The following is a 20,627-nucleotide window of genomic DNA, read 5'->3' on the forward strand; positions in this document are numbered from 1 at the left end:
TAATTCTCTTCTAAAAAGTTTTCTCTATTCAGTCCTTCAGTTTGTGTCAAAATTTTAAATGCAAATGCTTTTTAATCTGAAAATTCTACTTCTAGGATTTTATTGCAAGGACATATTTAGTCAAGTGCTTAAAGATGTATTTAGAAGGATGTTTGTTGCGGTATTGTTTATCATTTGAAAAACTGAAGGTAGGTTTACAAAAGTCATCGCACATCCACACCATGAACTTTGATTTGGCCATTACAAAGAATGGCATAAGGACTATGTCAGCTGACACAGAAAGCTCCTCGACCTATTGTTGATGGAAAGGTGCGGGCCATGGCCCGGTGTATGTGGTGCAGGCCCACTTCACACATGGTGTGTGTGGGAGGGTGATGTGTACAAGGGTGTCACTGGAGTGTCAGAGTGGTTGCCTGGGTGCTGGGAGTCTGGGTGATTGTTTACACTCTCTTTATATTTTTTTTGTATTGTTTGAATTTTCAATTTCAATATGGTATTTCTGTAATCATTAAAAACAATAAATCTGGGCTTCCCTGGTGGCGTAGTGGTTGAGAGTCCGCCTGCCAATGCAGGGGACATGGGTTCGTGCCCCGGTCCAGGAAGATCCCACATGCCGCGGGGTGGCTGGGCCCGTGAGCCATGGCCGCTGAGCCTGCGCGTCCGGAGCCTGTGCTCCGCAACGGGAGAGGCCACAGCAGTGAGAGGCCCGTGTACCGCCAAAAAAACAACAACAATAAATCTAATTTAATTTGAAGAGAAACAAAAGTTTATCCTTCTAGGCCTCTCCTTATGTCTGTAGTTCTGATGATCCACGTTCCTGATTTCTTGTTAATACTTCCCTCTGTGCTCTCTTCTCTCTTTTTAATAACTTTATTATAGAAATTTTTGTATCTGCTTTTAAAAAATGTCCTTTTTTATTATTAAAGTAATGTTCATTAGTAGATAACTTGGAAGGAACATATGTGGGAGACTATAAAGAAATGAGTATCGTCTGTGACCTCTCCTGTTCTAAGAGAACCGCCATGAGTGTTTTGGGTACATTTCCTTCTATTCTCTTTTCTGTCCAGTGGCTTGGTTGTGCACTGAGACAGCCTCCTGTGACTGTGTGACTCTGTTCTTGGCCTCCTCAGGTTCAGCTCTGTTCAGCTCCTTGGGGATCTCCTGTTCCACATCTCAGGAGTCACAGGGAAGATGACCACAGAAACTGCCTCTGAAGATGATAACTTCGGAACTGCCCAGTCCAACAAGGTGTGTGCCTTATTTTGATTTTCCTCCCTCTGCTGATGGTAGGGAGACTCCCTGGCACTCACACTGTGGAGGCTTCACCACCTCGTGTTCTCTGCTTCTTTCCACTGTTGCAGGCAATCATCACTGCCCTGGGGGTAGATCGGCGGAACCGGGTGTTAGCAGGCCTGTACATGGGCCGCTCTGACACCCAGCTGGTTGTGCGGCAAGCATCCCTGCACGTCTGGAAGATTGTGGTCTCCAATACCCCCCGCACCTTGCGTGAGATCCTGCCCACCCTCTTCGGGCTCCTGTTGGGTTTCCTGGCCAGCACGTGTGCAGATAAGAGAACGGTAAGTTTCGCAGGCCTTGCTTCTGACCAAGCAGCCCCTGATGCCTCTGATGCCTGCAGAGGATGGGAGAGTCCCTAGGGTCCCCTATCTAACACGGGAGCATTTGTTTATTTACTTAGTTATTCAACAAATATTTATCATCTACTATGTGCTAAGCAGCGGCCCAAGACCTGGGGAGATAGTGGAGAAGAAAGGCAGCCTCGTGGAGCTACAGTCTGGTAGAGGAGATGAATGTTAATCAAATAATCACAAAAACAGATGGAAAATGCAACTATGGCAAGTGCTATGTGGCACTGCTAATGCTTATAACAGGTCAACCAGCTGGGGGTCAGGGAAGCCTTCTCAGAAGAAGTGATGCTTGAGGATGAACGATGAGTGAGCATTAATGGGTGGGGAGGTGATGAAAGACTGTTCCAGACCAAGGGACTAGTGCTTGAGATACCAGGATGGGATGTGCACAAGCCATGAGGTGGGCGGGAATGCGGCCAACAGCAGGGGCTGAACGAAGGCCGGTGCAGCTGGAGGAGAGGCCCACCAGGGCTGATGATCGCTCCTGCCAGTCCTCTTTGGCCCACCCCCAACCCCCATCCTTGGCAAGCAGATGTGTATTTGGCTCTGAAGAAGGGTTTGCATGAGGCCTCAGAGGAGATGAGTTTTTTTCCTTAAAGTGTTTATCCCAAATTCAGGGTCCGCTTTCCTGGGCAAGAGCATGAGGGTTAAGTGACTTCTAGGCCCCAGTTTTTGATCCAGGGAAATCGGCCCTTGACTGGGCAGCACATGATGAGTTTCTTGGTCGTATATAAGGTGCCAGCTTTTGCTTTAGGTTGTGTAGGTGTGTGTGACGCAGAGAGATCATTTTATTTTGTCATGTTTTGCAAGCACCGTGGGGGCTCTCCAGGGGTAAGAGCGTTTGGGAAAGTTAAGTCTGGCTTGGATAAAGTCTGGGAGGTTCCAGGGCCCTCATTCTGGAGTTGTGCATGGGGTGCCCTGGGGTTTGCAGGGAGTCGATGTCCTGACTTGAGCTCTGCCGACAGATTGCAGCCAGGACACTGGGAGATCTCGTCCGGAAGTTAGGGGAGAAAATCCTACCTGAGATCATCCCTATCCTTGAGGAAGGCCTGAGGTCTCGGAAGAGTGACGAGAGGCAGGGAGTGTGCATTGGGCTGAGCGAGATCATGAAGTCCACCAGCCGGGACGCCGTGAGTATCTCCGCAGGGCCCTGTGGGTCCTGCACCTGACTCAGAGGGCCAGGGAGGTTACAGGACAAACTGCACCACTAGCGACACTTCACCCTCAGGGACATGCGAACCTCGCTCCAGAGGGCATTGCTGGCAGCGGGGTGCCGGCAGGGCCGCAGTGCATTGGAATTTCCCTCTCAGCTTTCCCATCAGTTTTACAGGCTATAAGACCTAAGCGATTTAGAGGCCTGGAGTAGCTTTTGGAGATTGGAGATAGTCTTTCCCTCACCACTCCTGAGGTTGCTCCAAGAGTAATCCTTTTGTGTCACTACATCAGTTCAGTTAACACGTGTGGTGCACTTAGCGGAGAAAGGAGGTGCGCGTGTGTGAGTGGTGGAGGGCGGCAGAGAGCAGGAGGGTGTGCTCGTTCTCAGAGGGAGCGGAGTAGATGAGAGTGAGTACCCAGTGGGTGGAAACGCATTGTCTCCAGCAATGAGACTGTTTCCATAGCAGCTACATTCAAGAGGCTTGGAGTCCTTTTCACTGACCCTACTTTTCTACGGTAATTGATCCTCCAAACATTGATCCTCCCCAACGTGGGGAGTAGGTTGAGAGTAGGCATAGAGCTCTCGATTGGGATGAAAGCACCAAAGCAATGAATGGGTGGCGGGTCAGAAATTCGAGCACGTAGCCAATTGCTCAGCCTGAAAAGCCTCGTCTGATTTACAGGATTCTTCTCCTCCTGTGTGTATCAGTATACGTATTACATTTGGGGTTTTATATTTGCATTTTTCAAAGAATAAAGGTAAATTCTGTCACCAAAAGAGCTGTGATTCATTAAATAGTAAGTGCCCCAAAGGCTGAGGCCTTGCTGGTGGCCATATTCATATTCAGTCCTTAGATTCATAGGGGGCGTTGCTTTGGTTGAATTGGTTGCAGAGGAAACAGACCTGTCATTGGCCCCGTTGCAGATGCAAAGACTTCATAAGGAAGCAAGGTTTTTTCAATTTCAATTTTTATTTTATTTTTATTTATTTATTTATTTATGGTTGTGCTGGGTCTTTGTTGCTGCGCCAGGGCTTTCTCTAGTTGCGTCGAGTGGGGGCTACTCTTCGTTGCGGTGCGCAGGCTTCTCACTGCAGTAAGAAGCTTCTCTTGTTGTGGAGCACAGGCTCTAGGCATGCGGGCTTCAGTAGTTGTGGCATGCTGGCTCAGCAGTTGTGGCTCGCGGGCTCTAGAGCGCAGGCTCAGTAGTTGTGGCACGTGGGCTTAGCTGCTCTGCAGCATGTGGGATCTTCCTGGACCAGGGCTCAAACCCGTGTCCCCTGCATTGGCAGGCAGATTCTTAACCACTGTGCCACCAGGGAAGTCCCAGGGAGCAAGTATTTGAGTTGAGACTTGAAGAAGGACTCGGAGTTTCCTATGAAGATGAGCAAAAGAGTCTGGGGAGTGGAGGCCACATCACTAGGGTCCTTGACATGAGAACGAGTTTGAAGTTCCTGTAGGAGACCAGAGTATTTGGAGAACTTGCCGGAAAAAATCAGGCTATTAATTATTAAGTCTGGTGAAGGCTCCTTGGGAGTAGATTACACAGCCTCTCTGCTTTTTCATACTTGTGCATTTCCACAGAAACCATCTAAGTTAAAAAAAAAAAAAGTCAAGCCCAGGGAGCAGCGGTGGCCTGGCTGGGCCAGAGGTCCTCACCGCCCCCCTGCTGATTTCTTCTCCCTCTGCCACGTCGGGTTCAGTACACCTGTACCGTTGCAGGTGCTGTATTTCTCCGAGTCCCTTGTGCCCACGGCAAGGAAGGCCTTGTGTGACCCGCTGGAGGAGGTCAGAGAGGCGGCGGCCAAGACCTTTGAGCAGCTGCACTCCACCATCGGCCACCAGGCTCTGGAGGACATCCTCCCGTTTTTACTGAAGCAGCTGGTGAGTGGCTCTGCCCCACACCTACCAATCGGGCTTTTACCATCTCTGTAGAGGCAACACGCGGGGGGCTGATTCTGCCAAGGCAGCCGCAGTGTGGGCCCCAGAGGGAGTGGGTGCACAGGATGGGATTTGGCTCTGTGTTTCTCCTTTGACAGTCAGTCCATGTGGGTGCAGAGGGAGGAGGGGAGGAGACTGGAGAAGGACGTTGGCGCCGGCCGGTCCAACACAGTGGAGGTGGAGACAAGAGCCGGCTTCTGAACATTGCCCCCATTGCCCCTCTGCAGGATGATGAGGAGGTGTCAGAATTTGCCTTGGATGGTCTGAAGCAAGTGATGGCCATCAAGAGCCGTGTGGTGTTGCCCTACCTCGTGCCCAAGGTAAGTCCCAACACGTGGCAACCCTCTGGCTCAGAAGCCACAGCCACATCACTGTTCCCCGGGCCTGCGTGAAGGCCAACTCTGAACTCAGATGCTAGGAGAGGCTGGTGACTCTTGTAGTGGGATGGGATTTCCCAGAGCTTAGCGCCGCGGCCAGCACAGGGCAGCACCCATTGAGTTGCTGTTAATCATTCCGCAGCTGACGACCCCACCTGTCAATACCCGGGTGCTGGCTTTCCTTTCGTCTGTGGCAGGCGACGCCCTGACCCGTCATCTTGGCGTGATCCTCCCGGCGGTCATGTTGGCCCTGAAGGAGAAGCTGGGGACTCCAGCTGAGCAGCTGGTGAGTGTCACAGTCACTCCTGCAGGCTCTCTAACCCTGCCCCATCCTGTCCTGTCCTGGAGGAGCTGTGCTCAGCCGAGGCATCCCCTGTGGTTTTAGGAGATGGCCAACTGTCAGGCTGTGATCCTCTCGGTAGAAGATGACACCGGGCACCGGATCATCATCGAGGATCTGTTGGAAGCCACCCGCAGCCCTGAAGTGGGCATGAGGCAGGCTGCTGCCATCATCCTCAACATCTATTGTTCCCGCTCAAAGGTGGACTACACTAGCCACCTGCGGAGCCTGGTCTCAGGCCTGATCCGCCTCTTCAACGACTCCAGCCCTGTGGTTCTGGAGGAGAGCTGGGATGCCCTGAATGCCATCACCAAGGTGAGGAGCTGTGGACCCCACAGCCAGCTTCTGGTTGTGGACAATTCCAGGCGCTTATAAGACTAGACTCCTAAGGCACCCCATGTACCTGTCACCTAGCTTCAGCATCTGTCGATTCGTGGGCAGTCTTATCTATACTCCCACCCACACCTTTCCGCCTGCTATATTATTTTGAAACAGCCTTGAGAGGGTTTTACCTAGAACTCTGACATCCTCTCTGCTTTTTCCCGGCTTCCCACAGAAACTGGATGCTGGCAACCAGCTGGCACTAATTGAGGAACTACACAAAGAAATCCGGCTCATAGGGAATGAGAGCAAAGGCGAACACGTGCCAGGGTTCTGCCTTCCAAAGAAGGTAAGCCAGGGCCCGTGCAGGGTGCGGCAGGCATGCGGTCTTCCTCCGCCTTCCCCTTGGGTCCCAGGAGGTCGGGCCGCTGGAGCAGCCCGTGTGTTAATCTGGCTTAGTGCTTGCTCTAGGTGCCATTCTGCACCTTCACAGGCAGCGTGCTTCTTCCCTGTGGTGACCCCTTGGGGACAGCATTCATCATCTTCGGTTTAAGTGGTGGAAGCCACCTCAGACAGAGTGAGTGAGTGACAGCAGTGCAGGTACCCTGTGTGGTAGGCCTGCTGGGACTCTGCTCTTCTTGTCACTGTCAAGACTGTTCCCCAGCCAGCACCATCTCAGGCTGCGACCCTGGCGGCCTGAATCGATCTCTCATGGAGTTGAGGAGAGATTGGCTAACAGGAGCTCCTTGCTTCGGGTGGGAGACACCTGGGCCCAGAACCTTTGAGATTTGACTCTCAGGTGTGGTTCTCTTGTCAGGGAGTAACCTCCATCCTTCCAGTGTTGCGGGAGGGCGTCCTGACTGGCAGCCCAGAACAGAAAGAGGAAGCAGCCAAAGCTTTAGGCCTGGTGATCCGCCTGACCTCAGCGGACGCCCTGAGACCCTCCGTGGTCAGCATCACTGGCCCTCTGATTCGCATCCTGGGGGACCGGTTCAGCTGGAACGTGAAGGCGGCTCTGCTTGAGACACTCAGCCTTTTGCTGGCCAAGGTGAGTGACTGATGAGTTCACACTCTCAGTCCATTCAGGCCTTAGAGAATGGATTTGTGTGTAGGATGCTGGCACGCGGTGTCCCGTAGAGGCGGGGTGACAGCTTATCTTGGGGAATCGGCAGAGCAGAGGGAGTTAAGACTTTGGAGTCAAGACGCACTGCACATGGTCGATTCCAGGTCCGCCACTTGGTAGCTGTATGGCCAGAATGACCTTGGGAAAGTTACGCAGCCTCTGAGCCTGTTTCCTCACCTGTGTTTTGAGAGTACTAAGACTGCTTGCCTCTCGAAGGGCGGTGTGACACAGGGCTCAGATAAAATAACATCAGGCACGAGGCCTGACACATTCTAAGCACTCGACACACCAGTGCATGTTAATTGCTATTATTTATAAATGGGTCAAAGGACAAAATCCAGGGCCATGTAAATACAATTAAAACCTTGTTCAAAAACATTTCCCTTCTTTATGACCACCTCATAAATGAGGTGAAAAGAATCTGAGGAGAGAATGAAAAGGAAGTCTGAGAGCAACTGCAGTTAACTTCAGTTTTTGCCCAAAGTGTCAGAAGCAAAGATTGAACACATTAACTGTTTCTGATGTTTTATAGTGTAATAATTAAGCCCTTTGGATTTAAAAAAGCATAAACAGCCAGGATTTGTTGTTGTTAAAAAAAAAAATTTCTTACTTGAGGTTTGGGAACAAAAGCTTAAGATTTGTAGCTTTTTCCTTTTGGGAGAAAAGTGTGGGGAGCATCTTCCCAGATAAAAAATGGGATCGTGGGCATCAGCCTCATTCTGTAGGAAATTGAGTCTTTTTTTTTTTCTTTTAAATTAAGTATCATCTTTACATTCTGTGCTGTTCTTTTCTGTGTTTTGTTTTGTTTTTTTAAACTCTGTATACAAATGGAGCCCTTCCCTCCTGGAATTTGTCCCTTAGGCCACAAGCCAGGTGCCACCCATAGGCAGGTGGTTCCCGCCGCAGGTTTGCCAGCTTCACTCTGTGGTCTGCCTCCCAGCTGCCTGCAAAACCCCGACCCCAGTATCTCCAAACTTTAATTGGCATTGAACCTCCAAACAGCTACTTTGATTTTCCCATTTAGCAATAAGTAAATCTTTCATCTTGGACTCATCTGTATTTTGTCACAAATGTGCCTGTTTTTCTATGTGTGGTCGGGGATTAGAATGGATTGTTAATGAGGGGGCGCACATGTGTACAAGGATGACCTTCTGAGGCTGTTTCATAGGATTGTTCTGAAGGCTGAATGTTAAATGCTCAGTAGATGGTACCTGCCCTTACACACCTGGTCCATTTCCCTGTCTTTGCACTAAAATGTTCTTCCATGGTACTGACAGCGTCTCCCAGCCTGCTCTAGTGTATTTGGAGACAAGGGTTTCGAGTCACTTGTCCACGTGGACAGGGCTTCACTAAGCCAAGTCCACGGCTCCCTTGGTGGTGGTGGTGGTGCTGGTGCTGCTGGTGGTGCTGGTGGTGGTGGTGGTGCTGGTGCTGCTGGTGGTGGTGCTGCTGGTGGCGCTGGTGGGGGGATGGTAGTGGTGGTGGTGCTGGTGGTGTCATCCTCCCAGTGCAGCGCAGGATGCTGAAAACGGAAGAGGAGACTGAGTGTGACCTCTCTGTGCTGGGCGCCCCTGCCTTAACGGGACATCTATTCCTGGCCTATGTGTGGGAGCCAGGGCAGCTTATGGTGGTTTGTGATCATTTGTTTTTGTGCCTATAGTGCACTGTGGCCCTGGACTCCACCTCAGCTTTTGGGTGTGGGTCTCTCAAACAGGTTGGGATTGCCCTGAAGCCCTTCCTGCCCCAGCTGCAGACCACTTTCACCAAAGCCCTGCAGGACTCTAACCGGGGCGTGCGCCTGAAGGCTGCTGATGCACTAGGGAAGCTCATCTCCATCCATATCAAGGTGGATCCTCTCTTCACAGAGTTGCTGAACGGAATCCGGGTCATGGAGGACCCGGGTGTCAGGTAAGGCCCTGGTGGGGAGAGCTGTGGCCGTGGGGAGGCCGGGCAGCTCCTGAAGCAGCCCGGGCCCTGCCTGTGCAGCGGGAGCATAGGTGAAGCAGAGCCAGGTTTTAAGTTGGGTGTACTGGTTCTGTAGGGACACCATGCTTCAGGCCCTGAGGTTTGTGATTCAGGGAGCAGGGGCCAAAGTGGACGTGGTTATCCGGAAAAGCATCGTCTCACTCCTGCTGAGCACGCTGGGACATGACGAGGTACAGCGGCAGGTGGACGTGGGGCTGGGGGGCTCGGCTGGTTTCCCTTCTCTTTCCTTTGGTTAGCATCTCTGCTTTGTGTTAGAAGAACTTGGTCAGTAGTGATAATCACTCCCGACATTCGTATCACTCTGTGGTTTACCACGCCTCTGGTAGTGAGGGAGACAAGGCGCGTCTTGATATCAATATTGATATCGATGATGTGTTGTATAGATAAGGAAAGTAAGGTTTTTAAAGTCCCAGGTCTCTCATTCATTTGTCCTCTAGTCTTAAACAAGTCATTTTCCCTCTCTGCCCCTCATTTCCCCAGTTGTAAAGTGAAGAGTTTCGTTTATTGGTTTAGAAAACATTTGCTGAGCTGAAGGGCCTAGCCCAGAGGTAAATGAAGCATGGGCACAGCCCTCAGGAAACTGTCTGGTGTCTGTCCAGGTGGGAGGGCTTAGCACTGTTTGAGAGGGTGAGACTCACTTGGGGCTGCACCCTAGCAAGTGGTAGAGTCAAAACCAGCACCTGAGCCCCGTGACTCCTGGTTCTGTTCTGATGCCGTTACTGTAGCCCTTCCTGACCCCGTCTAGAAGCATTTGTGAAGTACCCCTTGACAGCCCAGTGCTGTAGCGGGCCCAGGAGGGCTTGAGCCTCTGAGAAGAATTTTCTCTTTGCCCTCTGACAGCCCTCTGCTGCGTGGCCAGATGTACACTGTGGGGCTGATCTCTGGAGAGAGGCCCCTGGGTTCACATGGAGCTACACCCCGTCGTCTGCCCATGCATGGGGCCGACTATCACGGCCCTCTAGCCTTCTCTGGGGTACAGATGGGAGACTCCACCTTCTTTTGGTCACAGTCTGTCACGGTTTTTATAGGGCCATGCACAGTGCAAGCAAAAGTTAGTATGTAAACCAATTTGCATTTCACCACAATGGAGCTTAAAATAGATCCAGAGTGGAGAGAGTGGCTGTCGTGTCAGAGAGAGCCAGCTTTAGCCTTGCTTGGCACCTGGGCAGGGAGCTCAGAGGCCCAAGGTGCTGGCCAACCACCCTCTCGCTCAGAACTTGCGCTGGATCGAAGGTGGCAATCCAGAGTGCCAGCCCAGCTGATGCCTCCCCATGGGCCCTTGAGGCTCTGGTTGTTTGTTTTGTTTTGGGGGAGGCACGCCAAGTTGGCACTTCCTAATACTGTAGCACATAACCTGAATCCACTGTGTGGTGTCCCGTAGTTAGCTGGCAGGGAGAGCAGCAGGGCTTGTTATGTACGTGGCTTTGGTTTTGACACAAAACACTCGGCCTTTACCTATTGCCTTGGGTTGATCAGCTCTTCAGTTTAACTTCCCGGGACAAACTTGAGTAATGTCGGGGCAGCAGGGAGTCTCTCTGGACATAGGCGGACACGTGAGCGGTTCGGGGGTGGGTGTGGGGTTGGGGGTGGAGCTCCAAGTGGTTCTCTGACCGCCTTTCCTGGGCACTGTGGGCGGGAGCTCCCGCCCCTCCCCGCCTCACAGGGCTGTTGATAGTAACTGAGATAATAAATATGAAGCATTCAGGCTTGTAAGAAGAAAGGTGCTATGTAAATATAGTTATTCTTGCTATTACGATGATGATTAACGTATGCACACAGGCTGGAGTTTTCTAAAATTAAGTGCTGGGTGTGTAATTTTTAACACGGCACCAAGTGGCAGCTGCAGTGAGTGGCAGTCCCGCTCTGGCGGTGGGAGCGTGGAGTGCCTGGAGGGAGGACTGGACTTAGGGTCCGCCTTCCTTCCAACGTTGTTCCCGCGGAGCCCCTGTGGGCTTGCATCCCCATTCACTGCCTTCTCTGCTCCGTCAGGACAACACTCGCATCTCCTCAGCTGGGTGCCTGGGGGAACTGTGTGCCTTTCTGACGGAAGAGGAGCTCAACACTGTTCTTCAGCAGTACTTGCTGGGTAGGCCTCTTGTGTCCACGGGGGGCTTTCTTTTCAGGGCCTCTCTGTCTCCCCTTCCCCTCAGAGGGTCTTCTGACAGTGGGACCACCCTCTCCTTGGAAATTCAGCTGTTAAAACAAAATGGAGTTTCTGGGGGTTCTGCAGCCCCGAGTGTTTCGGCTCCAAGAACACAAGCCACAGTCTGGAGCAGTTTGTGAGGGATGGCTGCTTGACATCCACTCGGGGCAGGGAGGCCTGTGTGCAGCGTGGACTGGGGTTTCTGCCAGGCTCTGAGCTGCCACATGAGTCTCAGGTTGGCGAGGTGGGCTTCGTGGGTGGTGGGCCATGCTGTGAGGTACAGGTTGACCCCAGTGTGTCCTTGCACCCAGCGGACGTGTCTGGCATCGACTGGATGGTTCGGCACGGGCGGAGCCTGGCTCTCTCCGTGGCTGTGAATGTGGCTCCCAGCAGACTCTGTGCAGGCAGATACAGCAGTGAAGTTCAGGACATGATCCTCAGCAATGCCATGGCAGACAGGGTAAGGCTTTGGGGCAGCCAGACTTGGTGCTCAGAGACCTGGGTTCAAATTTTACCTTTGCCAGTAACTTACTGTGCCCTTGGACTAGTACTTGATCTCTCTGGGCCCCAGTTTCATCATCTGAACAGTGAGGAGTTTGGGTTGGAGCATCTAGAGGTCCCTTCTAGGTCAGAAGGTCTCTGATTCCTGACCTGGGAACTAGTGACTCGGGTTTGGTTCATCTGCCTCACAGCCACGGCAGACCCTCTCCATGAGAGCTGCCGGGGGGTGGGGACTGGTGGGGAAGAGGCAGGGTCCCTGGAAAGTCCTGGGGAAGGGCTGGTGCCTGGCCCTGCTGCCCCGGGGACGGAGCCGGAGGCCACCCCGTCTAGCTCTCTCCTCTCTCCACAGATCCCCATTGCTGTGAGCGGGGTCCGGGGCATGGGCTTCCTGATGAAGCATCACATCGAGACAGGAGGAGGACAGCTGCCAGCCAAACTCTCCAGCCTGTTCATTAAGGTGAGCAGGGCAGCCAGGCTTGTGAGAAGAACCCGTGACCAAAAAACACTAGAGCTGTGTCCTCTGTATTCTAGGAGCTCTCCATGGATAGCCTGCGGCATCTCTGAGCCCATAGGGCTGGAATGCAAAAGAGTCGTGTGTGAGCTTTTCTCTGGAGGAGTGCCCAACTTTTTGTCAGGATGTCAAATAGACCTATGACCCCAAATCACGCTAAGAACCTCCATTTTAGGCATTCTTTCTAGGCACACCAATTTTGCAAACTTTGGGGCAGACCTGGGTTCAAATCTTAATAAACCTCCTCTTCCCTGCCTGCCTTTAGCAGGCATGACACTTACTAGTATGGCTGTCGTGGTGGCTGTTGTGGTGGCTGTGAGACCCAAGGAGGAAAGCTGGGGAGCCTGATGGCGAGGCCCCAGCCCCTGTGTAATAGAGCACACTTCTCAAACGGTTGTGTGCACACAAGACAGAACCAGAGTCTGCATGCTAAGAGATGCGGCCGAGCCTGAGACCCTGCCTTTGTAACCAGCTCCCAGGCAATGTCAGTGCTGCTGGTGCGCTGACCTCGCTCTGAGTAGTGAGGTTCCCAAGGCTGACTGCACCACCCTGCAGGCACCCACAGTGGAGAGTTTACAGGGCCCCGATTAGATTGAGCCTGTATGACGGCATCACCCTGCATGCAGCTTTTATCAGCGTTTATTACTGATGACCTGCTGTGTGCCCAGCCGGGCTAGACCCTGAAGGTGTAGAGGTGAACAGGGCAGACAGGATCTCTGGAGGTGGAGGTACACAAAAAGCCTGTGGGAAGGCTCTGATTTAGATGGGGCTGTCGGGGAGACCTCTAAAGGCTGACGTTTGAGCTGAACCCTGAAGGATGAGAAGGAACCAACCAAACGAGGATCTGGGCCAAGCACGTCCCAGGCAGTGGGACCAGCCAGTGCAGAGGCCCGAGGCAGGAAGCAGCATGGTGTGTTTGCAGAAGCTGAACGCCCACGTGGGCCGAGAGTGGTGAGCAAAGGAGAGACTGGCATGAGATGAAGTGGAAGAGAATAGGGTCCGAATCACACCTGGTTATTACCCTCCCACAGTGGGGATGGCATCGGAGGGGAGCAGTGGGGTCAGTTTCCACGATGAAGAGAGTGTCAGGGCAGAGTCTGGGCTGCTTTGAGAAACAGACTGGATGTGCCTGGCTGAAAGCCTTGCGCTCCTCTTCATAGTGTTTGCAGAACCCATCCAGTGACATCAGGCTGGTGGCTGAGAAGATGATCTGGTGGGCAAACAGGGACCCACTGCCTGCCCTGGACCCCCAGGCCATCAAGCCCATCCTGAAGGCTCTTCTTGACAACACCAAGGATAAAAACACCGTCGTCAGGGCCTACAGCGACCAGGCAATCGTCAACCTCCTCAAGATGAGGCAGGGAGAAGAGGTGTTTCAGGTGGGAATCTGGGACTGGCGTGCCTCCCCTGGGCGTCTGTGGGCACTGGCCTTGCAGGCCTTCTGCATGACAGTGTTTAAGCATCACTCTTCACTGCCACCCCATCCGTATGCATGAGTGTTGACAGGCAGATTGTAGTCGAGTGACAGGTCTGGTGCCTAAAAACACACTCCTCTACTCCTGAGGTGTTCAGACGTCTTTCAGCAGCAGAGTCCCTTCTTCAAATAGACTTTCACGTGGCACACAGCCCTACAACAGATCCCACAGTGCTGCCCGTTGAGGCCCAGAGTCCTGTCACTCAGTCCCCTGCCCGCTGAGCAACCTTTAAAGCACTGAACAATACCTCACCACGTGAAAGGCGTGATGAGTGGTTGTCTTGGCTTTCCCTGGATCCATCTGATTCCCTTATTTTGCCAGATTCCACCTCAGTGGTTCTAGTCCTGGGTTAACATTCATTTTTGTCTTTGATTGGAGAAATCTGAAGCCATATTTTCTGACTTCGTCTCCTTGTTTCCATCTTCCCCCCAGTCCCTCTGCAAGATCCTGGACGTGACCAGCTTGGAGGTGCTGAATGAATGCAACCGAAGGTCTCTGAAGAAGCTGGCCAGCCAGGCCGACTCCACGGAGCAGGTGGACGACACCATCCTGACCTGACAGACCTGGGCCTGTCCACTGGGCTCTGCATCAGCATTTCAGCTCCACCTCTTTGTTCAATGTTTTCATTTTTGGAAATACGTTTGTTCTGATGGGGAGCTTAGGAGATGGCGTTCCCAGAAAGTATTTTAATATTATCAGCAGACCACAGCCAAAGCCTTAAATCAAACCCACACACAACTGAAAATTGCCTCCTCCATCTCTCACCCTTTTCTTTGGAGACGAGAAGGAAAAGCACATTGGTGAGCCTCACCCAGTGGTAACCAAGAGCTGCTTGTCCGTTCTGCATGTAGGTCTGGAACAAGGAGGCTCAGACTTCAGCTTCCTGGTCTCCTGTGCTTGAGCTCTGGTCCCAGGGCCAGTGCTGCCAACCTTTGCCTAGATCCTGAGGGGCACAGAACCGTGGAGGTGTGCCCAGTGTGGTGTGCCTTGGTGTGGCTTTTCAGCATTGTGTAGCCCAACTGGATCTGACCCTCCAGGTGACAATGACACACACATAGCCCTAGCAGTTCGCAAGTCAGGAGAGGGGTATAGGTTTAAATGCAGGTGGTTTGAACGAGGGATGTTTAATAAAGGCTTTGATTTAATCTTGATAAGCAGATTTTAAAAAATCTCCAAACATCCACTAAACATGAAGCTTCCTGCGTCAGGAACAAGGCAAGACTTGCAGCTGTTTTCATAAGCACAGTCAGCAGTCTGATTTCTGGGCATCTCTCTCCTGCTCTTGGAAGTCTTGTAGATATCTACAGACTTCTCTGTCCTGAGGTCGGGTATCAAGGAGGGTGCAGCCAGGCCTGTGTTCTCACCTGCTGTGGAGGTTACAGGGGTCGAATTAGCCACCTCCCTGCTCTGTCCTGACTCAGACCGGTAGGGAGCTTCTGGGAGTCAAGTTTTAAAGAGAAACCCTTCCCCTGTGTGGAATAAGAACAAACCACATTCCTGTAATCAGAATTGCCAGAGGAAACCAAAGTTGCAGTTCAGCATCTGCCTCCTTTATGAATGACTTCCTTCCTCCTAGTTCTTGGAAGGCTCGTGATCCAAACGTCCTGTCTGATGGAGCACGCTCCTCCGGGCCCAGAGACGCAAGTGTTTCTGGGCTGTTTCCCTGGTCACGATATGGGACAAACTTCTATCAAAATTTCTGGTCAGAGCTGTAAAAGGAAGAAAAATTGAACATGGTGGTCGCAGACTCACTTTATAAAGGGCCTGAAGTGCTATACCAAAAAAAGCAAGGCTTTGCTTATTAATGATGCAGCAGAGATAGAAAGTAGCCTTGTGACTCAGCACTTCTGATGAATAAGACAAGGTGACCTCTGAGATAATTGCTTTCTATGCCTGAGCCGTATATGTCACAGGACTTCCTATTTTCTTGCAGCAGACACGGTCTCATCAGGCTCACTGTAAATGTAGAATCCCAGGGCTGGAAGGGACCTTGAGAGGTCAGCTGAGCTGATCCCCATAGCCAAGGCAGCCAATAGTTACAGCTCTTGGTAGCCATGGTAACTGTTCTCTGCTTCTGGGATTCAGATGGTCATCAGCATCCTCCCAGCTGCCTGGGGCATATGTCCAGCAAGCCGTCTGCATATGCAGTCACCTCTGCCAGTTAGCTGTGGGGAGGCAGATGAAGTTCCTATGTGAGGGGGCGTGGGCTGGGAGACCTCTTTTAAGCCCCTGAGGTAAGTCTTCAGTGTTTCCTCTAGAATCTTAGAGGCTTATGTCTACCTCTGGTGCTCAGTCCCCAGTCTGAAGTTGGGAGGGGAGCCTGATGTACTTAGAGGTGGAAGAGACTCAGTAAGCAAAATCCAAAGGAAAAACACCAGTTCCAGTTCCAGAAACTGGAGGAGGATGAGATCTCTCTGTTCAGGATAGACGGATAAAGGTTGATTTACAGACGGAGATGACTCAGAGGCTCCCCGAACATACTGAATTGTATTTCCTGAGTCTGGAATGAGGGTGTGTGCTCCCAGGAAACGAGCTGTGAAGGGCTGTCACAGCCATGATGATGGAGCAGGCAAAGGGCACCCCGTCAGGCCAGAGTCATAGCAGTCCTGAAAACAGCTGCCCAGACTGAACGAACATCCTGGAGGAAATGGAGCTTAGCTGCAGAGACCAAAGCTATTTGCCCTGGTGGTTGGTTTAGCCTTGGACGAGTCACCCAACGTTTCTAGGCCAATTTTCTCATCTGTATAATGAGGAATTTGGAGTGGAAGCTCTCCATATGTCTTAAAGTTATCTTTTGGGGGTTAATAGTAATTAGATGACATTTGGCATTTTTTTCACTTAATCCACTCAACCTACGGAGTAGTTTCTCTTATTATTGTTTTCCTGAGGAGGAAATTGAGGCACAGAGAAGTCACAAGGCTAATAAGTGGCGGTCTGTCCCCAGAGTCATACATATCCTTAGCCTTTCTCTTATTCCTACTGAACTGGCTAGTTGGGCACAAGCACCTGCCACTCTTTAGGCCGAGGCCTGCAGGCCTCTCACATCCTGCAGCACATGAGGTAAAGTGCTGAGGCGGCTCCAGGTGACTGGCCCGGGGCCTGAGCCACCCCAGGCCTCCCCCGGCAGCTCTGTGGGCTGAGCCATACCTAACCCCACGTACAGAACCCTTGCTGTCTTTAGAAAAGACATTTCTAAGACTTCCATGATCCTCTAGAGAGGGGACTCCCATCTTTCTCTGCCATGTGTTTGAAAGGCAGTGACAAAATGGTGTGCCTTTAGCTAATCCAGGGACAACTAAACAGCATTCTCAACCCTTTAACTCTAGGAGCCTCTGGAATCATGGGCGTCAAGACTATTTTAAAATGTTGGGGAGTGTGACATGGTTCATGTCCCTTCTAGGAACCAAAGGTGAGTTCCCTTGGTCCCACTGCTGTGATGCCGGAGGGCTTGGGAGAAGGGCAAGGGACCTGCAGGGTCAACACTATTTTATTGGCAGGGATTTGGGGACGTTATTTTACTGAGAGCTGATCTCAAAACAAGACAGACAGTTGGGAATGTTTTTCTTCTGAGTACAGTTCTGTGCAGACTGGTCTTAAACTGCTACAAGCCTTTCTAAATAAGAACAATAAGAAAAACAGGAGCCAGCCTAACTTAAAGATCTAGGTTCTAAAATATTTTTAAGGAAACGCAGCTATTGCTTTAGAAGTCTAGTACAGGGACTTCCCTGGTGGCGCAGTGGTTAAGAACCCGCCTGCCAGTGCAGGGGACACAGGTTCGAGCCCTGGTCCGGGAAGATCCCCCATGACGCGGAGCAACTAAGCCTGTGCGCCACAACTACTGAGCCTGCGCTCTGGAGCCTGCTTGCCCCAACTAGAGAAAGACAGCATGCAGCGACGAAGACCCAACGCAGCCAAAAATAAGTAAAAAAAAAAAAAAAAAGTTTAGTACAGAGCGCCCTAGTGGAGCTGCACAGACTTGGAAGTCAGGTTTAAACCATGACCACTACATATTAAGCCAGAGCATGTCCCCTAACCTCTCTGAGCCCATGTCCTCATCTGTACAGTGACAGTACAGTGACAAGCCTCACAGGCTTGTCTGGAGTGAATGAGGTAATGCCCTCCATACATGGCTGGGCATGCGGGAGGTGCTGCATATGTGGAAGATGTGATTAAAGTGAGGTATACTGACAAAAATGGACTGAACAGTGGGCACCTAGTACCATTTAAGGTGTGTCGCAAGTGCAGTGCTCTTATCCAGGGGGTAATTGCTGGACCCAGAATTTACAGATGTTAATGTTTTGAGCCTGAAGTTTGAAAAGCTATTAACTTAAAATCAGATTTTTCTTGCAGAGTGATTACTGCATTTGAATATCTAAAACACTGAAAAAGAGGTGTGTAAGCACATGGTTGGGGCTTCACTGTGCCTGGGCTGGAAAGCACTCCCCTGTCATTGCTGGAGCAGTGCTTCCGACAGGAGAGGCCAGGAGCCTGTCCCTGTTTTATGAGTACAGTTGAGGTATGGAAGGAAAGGAGCGTCTCTGAGGTTGTGTGGCCAGTTGGCTGCAGAACTGGAAAAAACCCACATTTCTTGATAACTCTGGTCACCACGTCCCAGGGCCATACTATAAAAATACTTTTGGAAGGTGAATTTAACAAAGGAAACAGTCAAGTTCTTGGCGTGTGGCTCTCTGGAGTGACTAGGTTTCACCTTTCAGAAGAGGTGGAGCTCAGTTATTTCACTGGGTGGTTCTCAGCTGCTAGGAGGGTTCCCTGCAGGCCTCCCTGGTGGAAGGGTAGTGTTGATATTAACAAAGCTTAGGAAACTAGAAAAACTGGTCCAAGGATTATTAGCTCAGTGGGATTTCTGGGTGAGACTCCTGAGTGTGTCTGCATGGAAACACCGGTCACTTTGTGATGCTGCTCTGAGCTCTCTGGTTGAGATGGCAGCCTGGTCATAAGCTACGTTAGATCTTTCTTACCATTTAGGTTCCCATGGAAAAGGGAGGTGGGAAGCTGGGTGCAGCAGTATCTAACCCAGAGTTGCTCAAACATTTTGCTTCAAGACTCCTTCACACTGTGAAAGATGATAGAGGACCCAAAGAGCTCTGGCTTATATGTAATTTGCCTACTGATACTTACCATCTTAGACAGCAAAACTGGTCAACTATAAAAGCTTTATTAATTCGTTTAAAAAGAATAAATCCATTACATATTAGCATAAATAACCATAACAGATATTTTTTCCAAAACAAGCCATTTTATTTATTTATATTTAAAAATTTTAAAATTTATTTTGGCTGTGTTGGGTCTTTTTTTTTTAACATCTTTATTAGAGTATAATTGCTTTACAATGGTGTGTCAGTTTCTGCTTTATAACAAAGTGAATCAGTTATACATATACATATGTTCCCATATGTCTTCCCTCTTGCATCTCCCAAAAGCCATTTTAATGAGGAGAGTGGCATTGCTCTGCATTTTTGCAAGCCTCTTCACTTCTGGATTCTCATGTCTCCTTCTGCATTCAGTCTGCTGCAATGTCACATATCATGCAGGCGCTGGAAAACTCCACTGTACACTTGTAAGGAATGAGTGGAAAAGGCAAATGACATCTCAGTATTGTGAAAATGTTTCAACTTCACAGATCCTTTGAAAGGGTCATAGGGAGTCCTGGTGTCCCCAGCCCATACTTTGAAAACCGTAATCTCGAAGATGGGAGAAAAATCCTACTGAAGGGTTTAGTGGGAGGGGGTTTGACCCTGATAACGTGACAGACCCCAAATTTGGCCCACTCCTCACAGAAAGCAAATTCCAAGAGAGTTCAACCAGATTCTTTTTTTTAAACTGGATTATTTCTGATGTTCCTTCTAACTCTTTAAATTCTGTGTGTGGCTTCACTTTAACTGAACAGAAACCAAGTGCCTACCATGTGCTAGTCCCCAGCGGATATCAGGATGGTCAAGGATCATCCTGCAGTCAAGGAACTTCATGGTCACTTGATTTGAGGGGGCTGCCGAAGCGCAGGGCAAAGCGATTGCCAAGTCTCAGGCATGCAGGTGAGGGGGTAAAGGGCCAATTCCCAGTCCCATCAAAGGGAGAGACCAGATGGTTCCCTTTAGTCCTTCCCTCTTGGACCAGCATGTTGGACGGTGCCCCATCCCACTCATTTGAAGTCCGACATTCAGCGTACCTGCCCTCTCAATTCTTGTTTACACCGAATTCCCCCATTACATGATTGCAGCATATGCTTCCTCCTTCGATACCTATTTCAGCAACTTTAGAATCCATTGCTGACCAGTCTGAATTGTGGATTTCACAGGTTCCCTCCAGGCCTCCGCCACACTGGCCCTCATCTCTCCTACTGCTACCCTGAGGCACCTCAGGCATGAGGGTCCCTCTCCTTTACCCTCAGCCTCTGACACCACACTTCTTTACGCTCCTCTTTGCCAGTTGAGCTTTTTAAAGTGCTCTTAACCCATCTTCCTTCTACCCTTACTGCTCAGTCCTTACTGTTCACTGGCTGCCAATCCTCTACCTACGCTATCCTGAAAAATACTTTATTCACCCCACTGTTCTCACCAGCCACTCCATTTCTCTTTTCATTCACAACCAAACTTATTGAATGAACAGTATATACCCACCCCTCCACGGCATCACTTTCTGTTCTGTAAACCTGTGTACACTCCTGTCCCCCTTACTCCTTGGTTTTTCCTTTTAACACATATTTGCATTCTCAGAATGTAAGCTCCACAGAAGCAGGGATTTTAAAGCTTTATTTACTGCTACATCTCCAGCTCCTCCATCAGTGCCTGGCACACAGTGAGCCCTCAAATGTACGTTGACTCATCTTCCCCAATTGTACCATAAGCTCCCCGAGGGTGGGGCTTTGTTTTGTTCCTGTTACATCTTCAGTGCCTGGCACCTAGTAGGCACACAATACTTACTGAATTAGCAAAGGAATCCAGTTGTCAGGTAAATTTTGTGATTTTTATCTTATTATTTTTTTTTTTGGCTGTGCCACGTGGCTTGTGGGATCTTAGTTCCCTGACCAGGGATCAAACCCGGGCCCCTGCAGTGGAAGTGCAGAGTCCTAACCACTGGACCACCAAGGA

General features: G+C 50.7%; 1 protein-coding gene and 1 non-coding gene across 2 annotated transcripts in view; one reads left to right on the plus strand and one right to left on the minus strand.

Annotated features, from left to right (window-relative positions):
* The window catches only part of GCN1 (GCN1 activator of EIF2AK4), a 56,794-nt gene extending 42,122 nt beyond the window's left edge, over nucleotides 1–14,672 (plus strand). The window contains exons 43-58 of the mRNA XM_030860531.2: nucleotides 1,131–1,248; nucleotides 1,362–1,577; nucleotides 2,612–2,776; nucleotides 4,523–4,684; nucleotides 4,969–5,061; nucleotides 5,261–5,404; nucleotides 5,504–5,773; nucleotides 6,015–6,128; nucleotides 6,597–6,827; nucleotides 8,617–8,810; nucleotides 8,944–9,058; nucleotides 10,878–10,974; nucleotides 11,343–11,491; nucleotides 11,882–11,989; nucleotides 13,204–13,422; nucleotides 13,951–14,672. Of these exons, the coding sequence (XP_030716391.1) occupies nucleotides 1,131–1,248; nucleotides 1,362–1,577; nucleotides 2,612–2,776; nucleotides 4,523–4,684; nucleotides 4,969–5,061; nucleotides 5,261–5,404; nucleotides 5,504–5,773; nucleotides 6,015–6,128; nucleotides 6,597–6,827; nucleotides 8,617–8,810; nucleotides 8,944–9,058; nucleotides 10,878–10,974; nucleotides 11,343–11,491; nucleotides 11,882–11,989; nucleotides 13,204–13,422; nucleotides 13,951–14,076 (2,521 nt within the window). The 3' untranslated portion in view covers nucleotides 14,077–14,672. The remainder of the gene's footprint in view (nucleotides 1–1,130; nucleotides 1,249–1,361; nucleotides 1,578–2,611; nucleotides 2,777–4,522; nucleotides 4,685–4,968; nucleotides 5,062–5,260; nucleotides 5,405–5,503; nucleotides 5,774–6,014; nucleotides 6,129–6,596; nucleotides 6,828–8,616; nucleotides 8,811–8,943; nucleotides 9,059–10,877; nucleotides 10,975–11,342; nucleotides 11,492–11,881; nucleotides 11,990–13,203; nucleotides 13,423–13,950) is intronic.
* Nucleotides 14,673–20,555: 5,883 nt separating this feature from the next.
* Nucleotides 20,556–20,627, minus strand: TRNAG-UCC (transfer RNA glycine (anticodon UCC)). Its single transcript has one exon. It is a non-coding gene; the product is annotated as a tRNA-Gly (tRNA).

This window comes from Globicephala melas, chromosome 13, assembly GCF_963455315.2.
Source record: "Globicephala melas chromosome 13, mGloMel1.2, whole genome shotgun sequence".
Lineage (NCBI taxonomy): Eukaryota > Metazoa > Chordata > Mammalia > Artiodactyla > Delphinidae > Globicephala > Globicephala melas.